The 14,274-nt window shown below is 36.4% G+C and overlaps 1 protein-coding gene across 1 annotated transcript in view; it reads left to right on the forward strand.

Annotated features, from left to right (window-relative positions):
- tbck (TBC1 domain containing kinase) overlaps positions 1–14,274 on the forward strand; it is a 79,304-nt gene that overhangs the window by 9,676 nt on the left and 55,354 nt on the right. Inside the window, exons 4-17 of the mRNA XM_051703263.1 lie at positions 175–289; positions 1,135–1,208; positions 1,711–1,852; positions 3,949–4,009; positions 4,116–4,177; positions 6,168–6,229; positions 6,629–6,777; positions 7,135–7,273; positions 7,417–7,516; positions 9,520–9,569; positions 11,000–11,129; positions 11,711–11,809; positions 12,198–12,260; positions 12,550–12,676. Coding sequence (XP_051559223.1) covers positions 175–289; positions 1,135–1,208; positions 1,711–1,852; positions 3,949–4,009; positions 4,116–4,177; positions 6,168–6,229; positions 6,629–6,777; positions 7,135–7,273; positions 7,417–7,516; positions 9,520–9,569; positions 11,000–11,129; positions 11,711–11,809; positions 12,198–12,260; positions 12,550–12,676 — 1,373 coding nt within the window. The remainder of the gene's footprint in view (positions 1–174; positions 290–1,134; positions 1,209–1,710; positions 1,853–3,948; positions 4,010–4,115; positions 4,178–6,167; positions 6,230–6,628; positions 6,778–7,134; positions 7,274–7,416; positions 7,517–9,519; positions 9,570–10,999; positions 11,130–11,710; positions 11,810–12,197; positions 12,261–12,549; positions 12,677–14,274) is intronic.

The raw sequence follows: 14,274 nt of genomic DNA on the forward strand, positions 1-14,274 counted from the left end.
TGTAATTTGAATTTGAATTATTTTGAAATATGGTGAAAGATTGAATTTGAATTTCAATAAATGTGACATAAATTAAGAGATTGATTTTGAATAAATGTAAAATCAGTTAAAAGATGCATATAGTTATGATGGATTCATCTTCTATTGTTTTTGTCTTGTGTCTTTCTCTCTCAGTTTAGAGAAGTTGCTACATATTGCCTATGAAGTTCTGGAAGGTTTGGAGTTCATGAATAAACACAGAATGGTGCACCGTGCCCTGGCCCCCCACAACGTGCTCCTGGATCGTGAGGTATGTGGAAACTCTGAAGTGTGTTCAAAACTCAAAGACATGTTGCATTGTGTTAGAATGATGTAAGAATACATTTTTGGTGACCTTACACAGCCAGTTAGTATTTATGTCTATTTACTTAACCAGTGTTGCTAAAGACCCCAATGAAATGGCTTGACGAGCAGTTTTCTGTCTTGTGTTGACATATTTGCAATTGTAACAGGAAGCTGATGTGGGGCATATCGAGGGGTTCATCTCTTTTTTTTTTTTTTAAATAAAATAAAATAAAATAAAAAATAGCCAATAAGCTTTAGTGACTTCAATTTTTGTTGGACAAAAGTTTTGTAGTGCAAGATCGGTTATTAATAAATTGTAATTAATCTATTTTTTTTCTCAATGTAATATTTTTGGTCTGTTTTCAGAGAAGAGAAAAACAAAATTTGAATTGCATATTTCTACTAAAAGTGAATTTGATATGCTATAATTACAAGCAAAACACACTTGGACTAAATGCTTCGAAACTCTAAATTTGATTTCATGGGGTCTTTATCATTGCAGCGACGTAAAAGCTGAATTGTGTAATTTCTGTGCCAATAGCGCCACCGAACACTATTTTTAATTATTAAACTATATTAAATTATATTAAACTATATAAAATTATTCACTATATTAAATATTGTTTTCAAACAGCCATCTTAATATAACCCGACCCCCCCCCGGCTGAGATAGAATAAAGTATTCAGCATTTTACCACCAAAAAAGTTGCACACTTCAAGTTTAAACATGTCACATCTAGGTGTTTGTTAATTAATATTGCATTTTGCCTCTGCTACATTAAATTAAGTTTTATTTCCCAAACTCAACAGGGTAAAGTTAAGTTGGCCAAATTCGGACTGTATCACATGACTGACCACGGAGCAGATGTGGACTTCCCCATTGGGTACGTAATTTCGTCCGTAATGTTTTCCATTTGTTTTCTGCTATATTGGAGTCTATATCAGGGCACAGATAAAATTTGTGCTGAGCGCAAAGTCAGCGCAAGCTTTAAATCATGTGCGCCGTCTCTTTAAGATGCATCGTTGCTCTGGATCGAAGCGTCAGCCTTTCATGAGAAAAATTATCAAAGGGTCACGCTGTGCTCTCGTAATAAAGAAAAATGAACTAACATTAGATGTGCATCATCGTGGCCCATCTTTGTTTTGATCAAAAGCAGATCCTGGATATCAAAGCGGCTTCCTTATATGGCGTCATAAATAACATAGCTGAGTGGCACAACCAGGGGCCCTCATGTTCTCACAGGGGTTGTTTTGTTATATCCGGTTGTGATTTGGGTTTTGTGGGAGATGGCGTGTCTTTGGTTATCTGTCATCTCAAGGGCCACATCTGCACTCTGTAAGACCTTTCCGACACCCTGGTTTTCTTTTTGATTTTTGTTCCTGTAGGTATCCATCTTACCTGCCTCCAGAGGTGATTGCTCAAGGCTGTTTCTATTCCAGTGACCCCTCCATCATTGAGGCCCCTCTTCCTTCAGGGCCCAAAACAGACGTTTGGTCTCTTGGGGTTCTTCTGTTTGAACTCTGTGTGGTATGCTCTCAAAGTTTTCACAGAGTTGCTTTAGACCAATGAGGACTGCACTGAATTTTACATTTCTGAAAATCATTCGTTTTTTATTGTTTCCTCATAGAAATAGGAAACCAAGTTATTATTCATAATGTCACATAAATATGCTTTGTATACAAAAACAGGTGTCTCCATAGTTTTACTTACATTTTGCATATTTGTGCATATATATGAAACCAAGACTATCTTTTTATTTAGAAAACAATATTAATTATTTTCCCCAAAAGACCTATTTTGTTATACAAATTGGTGGTAGCAAAATGTTGTGTATGGTGATGAAGATGGCTGTGTTTGAAATGGACTACTAGCATACTGCATAGTACATAATTTGCAATATAACTGTATACTGTCAACTAATTTTTAAAAATAGTATCTGAAACAGTATACTGTATACACCGATGAGCCAAAACATTATGACCACTCACAGGTAAAGTGAATAATGTTGATCGTCTCCTAACAAGGCCACATGTCAAGGTCTGGGTAGATTAGTTGGTAAGCGAACAATCAGTTCTTGTAGTCAACGTGCTGAATCCAGGAAAAATTGGCTGGAGTAAAGACCTGAGCGACTTTAACAAGGGCCGGATTGTTATGGCCAGACTACTGGATCAGAGCATCTCTGAAACCGCAAGGCTTGTGGGGTGCTCACGGTCAGCAGTGGTCCGAGGAGGGACAAACCACAAACCGGTGACAGTGTGTTAGATGCCCAAGGCTCATCGATGTGCAACGGCAACGAAGGCTATCTCATCTGGACCGAACTGACAGAAGGTCTACTGGGGAACCTTTAATGATGTTACGGGAGGAATGTGTCATAACAGACAGTGCATCACACCCTGCTGCATATGGGGATGCGTAGCCGTAGACCGGTGAGAGTGGCAATGAATGACCCCTGTCCACCGTCGAAAGCACCTTCAATGGGCACGCAAGCGTCGGAACTGGACCTTGGAGCAGTGAAAGAAGGTCATCTGGCCCGATAAGTCCCATTTTTTTTTTCATTTATTTTTTACATTACGTGGACGGCAGTGAATGTGTGTGCCGTTTACCTGCGGAAATGATGGCACCAGGATGCACTGTGCCAAGATGACAAGCCAGTGGAGGGAATGTGATGCTCTGGGCAATATTCTGCTGGGAAACCCTGGGTCCGGCCATTCATGTGGATGTCAGTTTGAGACATGCCACCTACCTAAACATCGTTGCAGACCAGGTACACCCCTTCATGGCAATGGTATTCCCTGATGGCAGTGGCCTATTTCAGCTGGATAATACGCTCTGCCACACTGCACACGTTGTTCGGCAATGGTTTGAGGAGCATGATGAAGAGTTCAAGGTGTTGGCCTGGCCTTCAAATTCCCCAGATCTCAGTCCGATTGAGCATCTGTGGGACGTGCTGGACTAACAAGTCTGATCCACGGAGGCTCCACCTCGCAACTTCTGTTCTCAAGGATCTGCTGCTAATGTCATGGTGTCAGATACCACAGGACACCTTCAGGGGTCTTGTCGCGTGCTGTTTTGGCGGCATGCGAAGGACAGCATATTAGGCAGGTGGTCATAATGTTTTGTCTCATCAGTGTACATAACTTAGCATATAACAACATAGGTATACATTTGAAACAATGTATGCTAGATTGTTGTCACATGACCTCATCACAGTGCATGATTTATTTCCACAAGTTGCATCCAGTGTCCAATTTAGTGTAAAAATATCTTAGCTTTTGGCTGTCCGATCAAATAAAGGGTGCACAAAATTATATTGTTTCTGATTCATTCATTACACTAAAAATGGTAGGTCAAGTTGAGCACATTGCATTGCAAGATACTATACATTTTGGCAAATATAGTAGGTCATACAGGTATTTTGTACATACAGAAATATATACTTACTGTACTATTAAAAATAGTACAAGTAGTATGGTAGTATGCTCCTAACACAGCCAATCTGACTTTATTTCAGCTTTCATATCAACAGCAACAGCAAACAATTGTTTTATTGATCTGTTTCACTGATTTTGACTGACACAATCATTGGAGAATGTGAAAGTCATGTGACTTGTGTTTACCAATAGGGAAGGCAGATTCTACAGAACATTGATATTACTGAGAGAATGAAATTCATCATCACCTTAGGTGAGTTCACTTTTACATTATACTTTCACATCACTTTGAACTCGTATGTTAACTGTATTTCACCATTGGAATATATTTTGTTTTTCTTTTTTAATGATCACTTCAGGATGCATGGATGACATAATCACCGTTCTGGCAGAGGAACACGGGTGCTTAGATACAATTAAGGTGAGTATGTTTGTCTTAATGGATGGAGTCTTTTATCTTTGTACTTTACACTCAGTGCAAAAATAGATCCCAGTTTGATTATAAACCATTTAATGCAATACAAAAATAGTACATAATCAGTGTCATGCTTATCTTAGTGGTTTAATCTCGAAAGGTTTTTACTTTGAAAAGTTTACTTGGAAACCACTGAGATAAGGTCTTCTTCCCATTAAAGTGAGTATGCATTAGCCTTACAGCTAATGTTTTCCAAATGTCTTCATAAAAAATAAATTTTTTGGTGTTGTCAGATTTATAGCATTTATATCCATGTGAACTGTCATGTGTAATTTATTATTAGAATTTTTTTTACATGAATGTTATTGTCAAATAACTTCTGACCATTATGTCAAAGTCAGCTCATAATGTTTCCGGTGTCCTTTCTACTAATAAATGTTTTTTTTAAATATATATATATATAATATAATAATTCATATACATATACATACTGTATATACGTATATACTTATATATATGTTGTGGCAACAGACAAGTAAAGCATTTAGACAAAACATAGAGTCTTTAAAGTCAAAATAGTGTTTGTTTTATTTCCATATCATTGAACATAACCTAATTAGTGGTCTACTTTCCTCTGCTCTATGTTTATGTTGGTCTATCTACTCTTGCGTCAGACAGATGCTTTTGGAGCATCTCACTTTGGTTGCATCGCATCTCACTAGTTTCCAGTGCCTCTGGTTATAAGCACTGTATTTTTAGCGTGATGTGTCAAGTTAAACACAGTTTGAAACTTCGAAAACCATGTGTCAAAATCCCTGCATTCTGCTGTGCTCCATTCAGCTGTCTTCGAATACAAAGCACGTCTGTGCAAGGTCGTATGCTGCCTGCTTGTTGGTTTGATGAGCAGTGTTGCCTGGCGTGCTGACTGCCCCCTACTGCATCAAGTATTATGGAATTTACGTACCGGTCGGAGGCATGATTAAATACGTAAAATGTTTTAGTAGTATTTTTAGGGCTAGGAAAGTAAACATGTTAATTTCTGCGATTAATAGTTGACTGTTTAACTCGTAAAAAGAATATTTACACAGTTAGTGCAGTATCAGTTTTTTTTTTTTTTTTACTTCCTGAAACTTGACTGATGTTTTTCACATCTTCCTGTGGCTAAAATTGCCATATATAAATTTTCACGAGGTGCACGCTTGACTCGACTGCACACCCTATCATGGAAATTGATTTTATTCATTACGTGCGATGCATGTCACAGGCATAATAAACATGAGAGCAGATTTACAGTACAGAGAGATGCAAGCGGTGAGCCAGGTGTGGGGGAGTTACGGGCATTGTCCACAAAGTCCACTGGAAAATGCCAGAAGATTTTACCACACTTTTAATTACAGCATGTATACTGATTTTATGGCATGAATACATATACTTGAATCAAAGATTTATACCTTTAAAAATGTGTCTAATTAATTCTGTCTGCAAAAACACTGAATATTTGAACATATACATATTTAACTCATCAATTTCTTACAACTTCTTTGAGACGAAGTATAAATACATATATTTATGATTATATTTTAATGTTTGTTTTAATTTACCATGTACACATTTTTTTAAATCGATTTACATCCCTAGTTGTTTTTCGTATAATTAATTGCACAAAATTAACACGTTAAATCGACAGCCCTTATTATAATAATTATTTTAAGTTGTTGTTATTAGGTATTATAAGTTAAGTCAACTTTAAACCAGTGGATTTATGTTGAAAATATAGTTGGATACATAGTTATTCTCTCATTTTACTGCTGCCAAAGATGCAAATCAAGCTTATCGCTGATTGGTAAGTTTTAGTAAACATTCTGAGAAGTCGTGCCGCTTCCGCTAGGTGCAACACTTCCATTGTAAACAGACTCAATCCATTGCTACGTGACTTGTTGTCATTAGTCACTTACAGTATAGACAGTGTAATGTGTTTTGTCCTTGTGTTTCCCAGGAACTGCCTGAAAATGTGCAGGACTTATTGAGGAAATGCCTAACATTTCTCCCTTCAAAAAGGTAACCTTCACCACCTCTATCCTTTCCTTACAGATCTTCCTGCAGCTCTTTCTTCATGCTGTCGTAGGGACGGCCTGGCATTATGTCATTATTCCATGAAATGCTCTTCTCAATTCTCAAACACATTGTGTTACATTGTGAATTTGCACGAGAGAATAACATGTCAGTCATTTTATATGTGCTTTTTGGTTTCTTATCCTAAATTATAGGGTGTTAAAGCCTGATTGGTTCCTATAAGTGCTTTATAACGGCAAGTTGTTTGAATGGGTCTTATTGAAAGAAAAGAAAAAAAAATCATTACAGGCCTTTCATGTCTGTTGAGTAATTGAAAACACATGACAGGGCAAATGTATGATATAATAATAGTGTCTTCACTTGGTTCATGTTTTTTTTTTTTAGGCCCACCCCTGCTGAGCTTCTGGGAGACTCTGTTTTCGAGAGCATTTCTTCCCAGTATATACCCTATGACAGCCCTGTGCGTCTGTTTTCCGCCTCCCCCCGCTGTGCACATTTGGAGCTTCCTGAGGACATCAGTGAACTCTGTAAAGGTTTGTTCGTTTGAGGTCATTTAAAAAGACAAAACATTAATAAAGAGGCCTGCTTTCAAAAATGTGGTTTTACAGTGTTGTGTAAGTCTACTTACCAAGATATTGAACAAACATTGTTTAAGGAATATTCTGGGTTAAATACAGTACATTTAGTAGGCCTGAGTGTTTTTACTATCTAATTAATTTTGAATCTCACAGTAAAAGAGAAAAGGATTGTATTAAAATATGCCTGCTGTTTCTGTCAAAAAAAAAAATTTTTTTTTAATCTTATAAAGTTACTTGTGACATTTTTAACATCAAACAGCTCCAAGACCTTTGATACTTTAAAGAGTATATCGCTGTGATTGTGTTGTGCAGATGATGGTGAGAACTACCTGTCTGAGAGAGCTATAGATGAGGTGTATCACCTTTGGTGTCTGGCGGGAGGAGACCTGGAGAAAGAACTGACCAATCAAGAGATCATCCAATCCAAACCTCCAGTCTGCACCCTTCCCAAGTACCCACACATCTCTGATCTCTCTGAACCACATAATGACAGCTTTTGGAACATGTCTAGAATAAGTCTTTGTTAACGATGTCATGTACTCATATTTTGTCCATTGTGTTGTGTGTGTGTGTGTGTGTGTGTTTGCTCTTTAGGTTCATTCTGGAGGATGGAGAATCTTTTGGTCAACGGAGAGACCGAAGTTTCCTCCTGGATGATACGATTGTGACACTTTCCCTATATCAGCTCAAAAATGTAAGTGTGTGTGCGCGCAAATACGGGCAGTCAAATGTAAAATAACGTGTGCTACAAAACCATTGCTTTAAATTATGTGTTAGCTAAATATTTAGTGCAAAATATATATTTATTTAACCTCTTCAACTCTGCCAACCCGGTACCATGTCCGTGAGTGGGGCCAAGTGCGTGTAAAAAGTTTATGATTACAAAATAAAAGTCACTCGTGTGGTGCTATTTGAAAGATTAGAATCCAAACATTTCAGAGAACTCCATCAATTTTGCATTTATGTTACATAAAATAACAAGATAAGACCTGAAAACCTCCGCTTCGCAAATGAGTGCCACCTTTTGGTAATGATGTGGAAATATAAATATGAACGTTTTTCATTTAGCACTTAAATAGACATGTCATACATCATATGAAAGCCCTAGTTCTCAGAAATGTGACTATGAAGTTTATTTTGTTGTCATAATACCACAGTTTTAATATTTATCTAAAGAATCACTAAATGAAATATGAGCTTTTTAAGACATCAAAGACAAACGTCTCATGTCTGCCCTTATCACTGCTGCTGTAAGCCCCAAATAGCCACAAACTCTATATCAACTCTTACCTTAGGCTGTTTTCTTTATAATGAGCCATTGTTTACTTGTCTGTGAGCATGCTTGGGTAAATAATCCAATTTTATGTCTCAGTAGTTCAGAACAAAATATGCAGTCCGGTTGAAAAAGCATGATACACAAATCATCAGCAAAATATGTTCTCAGCTATTGAAGAAATGAAATGAAATTAAATGAAATGTTATACATCATCGCAAAGGTGAGGGTCTCAGCATTCCAACGAGACCTAGATTAAGCTTCTAGTCTACTCAGCAGCCGAGATATTTGATGAAACAATGAGGAAGGTCTATGCTCTCTAAGGGGCCGTTTACACTACAACGTTTTCAACTAAAAACGGAAAATTTTTTATTCGTTTTGGCTGTTCGTTTACACGACAACGGCATTTTGGGGCCTGAAAACGCAAACTTTTGAAAACGGGTTTCAAAGTGTACGTTTTTGAAAACGATGCCGTTATCGTCTCCGTGTAAACATACAAAAACGCGAATTTGTGAAAGCGATGACATCATGCGCACGCGTATTACGTGTTCAGTCTATAGGCATGCGCGCAAGACATTCAAAACTACAATGGCGGACTACAGGACCGTGTTTGTGCTGCTCAAGATTTTGAGTTTATTGATGCTTCTCCAGCAAAGTGTAGATTTACTGCATCACTACTACGACCAGCGATCGCCATCTTCATTGTTTGTATTCACTGCTCTGTGGAAGAATGCTTATGTGCGCAGGCGCGTAGTGTTTCTTTACAAAATGACATCGCCAACTACTGGCATGGCATGCATAATACAGCGTTTTTAGTCGTTTTCGCGGATCCGTGTGAACGGGGATTGTTTTGACAACGTTGTCGTCTGTATGCGAAACTTTTCAAAAACACAAAGGAAAAAACGTTTCCGTTTTTAGGACATCGTTGTCGTTTAAATGTACACTTTTTGTCTATGGACAAGCACATTTGTGAGTGCTCCGCTGCGTTAGAGCGCCACCTACATTTCAGATCTGTATGTTAAGATGCATGGTGATAGAGGAAAAATTATTTCCTAGTACTTGCTGCCACCTAGCGGAATGAACTGACAATGGAGACAAGGAGATGGAGTGAACAGAACATGAATTACATGCTTGAAAACAGGAACAAAACTAAAATAAAGCTAAAAAATTTTTTTTATGTTTATCATAAGATTTTAACATATATAATATTATTTATGAAAAAAAATGGGGGAGGGGGGGGGTATTATTTTTGAACAAAATGTACAAAAAATTGTTGCAAAGTTGTGTTGCTACATCTGGACAATATTTGTTATTTTTTTGTTTTATTTTACATTCAGTGCTCCATATTTGTGTCTAGCAAATTCATTAAACGGAACATGAGTATATGTGCTAATACTAAATTGAAACTAATGTTTTCATTCCAGAGACTGAAGGATGTGGCTGGAGAGACATACTACCCATTATTAGATAATGAGTAAGAGAACCTTTTCTCTTTTTTACATCAGAAGCTCACATTGTATCTCCAAATTTTAGAGACCCATGAAATCCCTTGACAAACATATATACTATATTTCCTATGTTTAACATATTTCCTACTGTAACAGAAAAAAATCAGGCAGGACATGTTGAAAGACAGAAGACAAAAACTGTACATTTTCACCTTCCTATACTGTTCGGTAATTTTTGACCAAAATCACTTTTTCCGATGTAATAAAAATAGCTTCTTTTATCAGAGCAGTACAAGACTTAGTGTCTTTTCCTCCATTTGCCACGTGAACACACAAAAAACTTGATTCTTGATTCGATAAGTCTAAGTAGTTATAAAGAAATTTAAAAAAGCGACACCTTTACTGTTCGCGGTCAAAATCGACCGACTGTAGGAAATGAATGGGAAAGACTAAAAACAGAGAATTTTTTTTTAAATTCTCAAATACAATTGAGAACAAACACACATAGAAATGATGGGAGGAGACTATAAAACATGAAGAGTGCAAAACAACCCCCCCCCCATGAACTGGTGACACTATAACACAGAGCATTTTTTTTTTTAATTTGTCAAATAAAATCTATAAATTAGCCACAATGCAGAAAACACACACACATTAATGAGGGGGTTAGACCATACACACCCACTATGCAGCACACACACAAACACACACAGAGAGAGAGAGAGAGAGAGAGAGAGAAAACAAAGTCTCAATTTTCAGTCTGTTTCATTTCTGTTTATTACTGTTCATTTTCTTTACATTATTATTAAGTGACTTTGAGTTATTACATTTTGATGTTTGAAATAAATGATTGGTAACACAATGATTATTTGATGTCTTTGTAACACCAGGTCAGGTTTGACTGTAAGCATAATGTAACATTATTGTAAAAACTTTTGACACTTCCAAACAGTAAACAAAAAACAAATGTTAAACATTTACAAATAATAGTTTGATAATGCCTAAATGTGTAACCAAATGCACAACTTGTGATAAAATCTAGAATTACTACACAGTTGATGGCTGCATAGAACACTACAGCCACCTACTGGCTATTATTGTCAGAACATGATTTTCAAGTCATGTTATTTTTCTTTTTTCACCAGATGGCAGAAATCTTCCCCCAATATATGTCACATTCTCATGTTTTCTTTATGTTTCAACTTATAGAAGTAAAGGTTTTTACTGTTTTTAAAGTTAAATAAATTCGCTTATTTGCATATATTTTGCAATAATTAGTGAATTCGAGAAATGTATATGCAAATAAGATCTAAAAAACATAAAATCCCAAAAGAAGTGCATAGTTGTATTCGTTTTTCCTTCAGGGAAGAAGACATGTTATCATTTCTTAAAAAAAAAAAAAAAAAAGTAGTGGGGTCTGTAAGTATTGTGTTGTGCCTGTGTGATGGTCCCGCAGGCAATCCAGTCTGCCTCAGTCGAACAGCAGTAATGAACTATCAGCCACTGTCACACTGCCGCTCATTATCCGAGAGAGAGACACTGAGTACCAGCTCACACGCATTGTCCTCTTCGACAGACTGCTCAAGGTGATTTTCACACTCAGACACACTCTCACACATGATGAAATCAATTTACACTTACAATGGAAGTGAATGGGGCCAGTCCATAAACATTCAAATACACATTGTTTCAGAAGAACTGTTTAGCCACGAGATGTAAACATACATGTTAACGTGATTTTAGTGTGATAACATCAGGGCTTTGCTGGCGTTACAGTATACGCCGTTTGTTACCAGATTACCGGGTTTACCAACAAGGTTGTAATATTGCTTACAACTTTACACAGATAAGGTTAGTAAGCAGTTTTATTGCACTAAAATCATGTTAACATGTATAATGTTTACGTCCTTTGGCTTTACTTTTGAAACAGTGTGTAATGTTTATGGACTGGCCCCATTCACTTCCATTATAAGTTCCTTAAATAAAGAGGGACGAGTTGATTATAGGTAATCAACATTATGCCACAAATGCTGTCGGTTGAGCTAAACATGCAACTCTTTAACTAAGAGATTCAGCTCAATATAGTTGAAATGTGGTTTAATGGTGTGACTCCTATTATCTCATAATGTGTACTAATACGATGTGGACGTTTGTTGTTTATTCTTAGGCGTACCCATACAAGAAGATTCAGATTTGGAAGGAGGCGAGAGTGGATGTTCCTCCACTTCTCAGAGGTCTGGCCTGGGCTGCTTTACTGGGAGTTGAGGTAAGCAATACTATTTATTTATACACCTTGATTGCCAAGATATAGATTGAAAGCTCTCGGCATTTAATGTCTTATGCCTCATTTTACTCTAGACTGATTAACTTAATTTTCTTTTGAGCCTTGTCAATATATTTGGCAACTAAAAAGCAAGGCTGGCATTTTCTTTATCATTAATGGGCTATTGATTCTTGAGTGTTTTTATTTTATTTGCAGAATGTGCACAACGAATCAAATGTTGACATAAATCCAATGCACATTTCACTCTTAAGCAGTAACGTTATGCATTGAAATATTAATCACGGTATGTTGCACAGCAAAGTTTTAAATGCTGACTACGTTAATAGTTTTCACAGCTTTAGTATTCAAATCAGTTTGTATACTTCCACAGGGAGATATCCAATCAAAATACGACAGCATCGATAAGGACACGCCCATCCCCACTGACAGACAGGTGAAAATCCTTTCCATGTCTTTAATAGTCTTGGAACTGATTAAAGTTATTGAAGTACTGAATAATTGATCAGTCTTTTGAATAATTCACTTTGTTTGCCGAGTGCCTCACTTCACCTTGAAGCCCTGTTAAGATTTGACTATCCACTGCTGAATATTTCAAAAGATTTGGTGGTCAAAACCATTGATGACCCATCCAGCTACTCATCTGAGTTTATTTAAGGGTGCATACTGGGTAGTTTCTTTTAGAATGTCGTTCAGCCTTTATTTTGTTGTGGTTTGTCGCACAGATCGAAGTGGATATTCCTCGCTGTCATCAGTATGATGAGCTGCTGTCGTCACCTCAGGGTCACATCAAGTTCAGACGGGTGCTGAAGGCCTGGGTGGTGTCTCATCCTGACCTGGTCTACTGGCAAGGTGACTGAGGAACAGCTGGGTGGTGCCATACGCACAGTTTTTCAATCCTGCCACTTGATGTCACCAAAGACACATGTGGGGCAGAGGATCTTGCAGCTTTACACATATCGTATATGGGTACGGGTTTGAGTATGATGAGTACACTGTAGGTCACTTTGGATCAGGGTCAGAAATGTAGGGGGGCTTGTGGCAAAAATACCCCCAAAAGTGACAAAAATGCCCCTGAAATGCCCCAAAATGTGAGGGGGGAAAAGATTTATTCACAAGTTTTATTTAAAACATCCGAAATAGTTCTTAATATTCTATTCTAAGCCTAGTTATAGACATTGGCACATAAAATATTATTTGTTGTTGATTGGATTTTTTGTGTAGGAGGTAATATACATTCTCAGCCTAATTATTCAGATTGAGTATTTTTGTAAATGAATAAATAACATTAAAGTATTTGAATAAAAGAAGGACTCAGTATATGTTTTATATGTTTAGAAGAAAAATAGCCCTTATAAACGTAAAATACTCTTGAGAATGAAATCAAGGGGGCAGTTATTGCCGTTTTATGGAAAAAGTTAATTTCTGACACTGCTCTGGATTAAAATGTCTGCCAAATGCAAACTGTTGTATAATCAAAGTAAAAATATTTTAGTAATACATTTGTTAATTAAAATAAGCATAAATTACAGTACAACAAATAATAGACTATACAATAAAAATTGTAAAGAAAATGAAGCCTATTTGTAAGGCAATATTGCCTTAAAAATAGGCTTCATTTTCTTTAAGCCATATATAATTTGGTAACACTTTAATATAAGGTTACATTGGTTAACATTAGTTAACATGACCTAACAATAAACAGTAATATTACACCACTTATTAATCTTGGCTAATGTTAATTGCAACATATACGAATACTTTTAATTTGAAGTTATATGTGCTAATATTAGTTTTGAACTAATAATGCGCAATTATATTTTTAAAAATTAACATTAAAGAAATATTCTGGGTTCAATATAAGTTAAGCTCAATCGACAGCATTTGTGGCATAATGTTGATTACCAAAAAAATTCATTTCGACTCGTCCCTCCTTTTCTTTGGAAAAAGCAAAAATCAAGGTTACAGTGAAACATTTACAATGGAAGTCAATGGGGCCAAATTCTGGAGGGTTTAAAGGCAGAAATGTGAAGCTTAAAATTTTATACAAGCAATTACATTCATTCTTCTGTTAAAACTTGTGTATTATTTGAGCTGTAAAGTTGTTTAAATTTGTCATTTTTACAGTCATTTTAGGGTTTTAGGGTTTGTTGGCATTACATCATCATAGCAACAGAGTTAACTTTAAACAGAAATTATTAGTAAGTGATTTTATTACACTACAACCATGTTAATACACATATTGTTTACGTCTTGTGGCTATACTTTTGAAACAGTGAGTATTTTTATGTTTACGGATTGGCCCCATTCACTTCCATTGTAAGTGCCGCACTGTATCCCAGATTTTTGCTTTTTTTAAAGAAAGGTGGGGCAAGTCAAAAATAATTTTCATGGCAATCAACATTATGCCACAAATGCTGCTGATTGAGCTAAATTTGTACTGAACCCGG

The sequence above is a fragment of the Myxocyprinus asiaticus genome, chromosome 7, assembly GCF_019703515.2.
Source record: "Myxocyprinus asiaticus isolate MX2 ecotype Aquarium Trade chromosome 7, UBuf_Myxa_2, whole genome shotgun sequence".
NCBI classification, from domain to species: Eukaryota; Metazoa; Chordata; class Actinopteri; order Cypriniformes; family Catostomidae; genus Myxocyprinus; species Myxocyprinus asiaticus.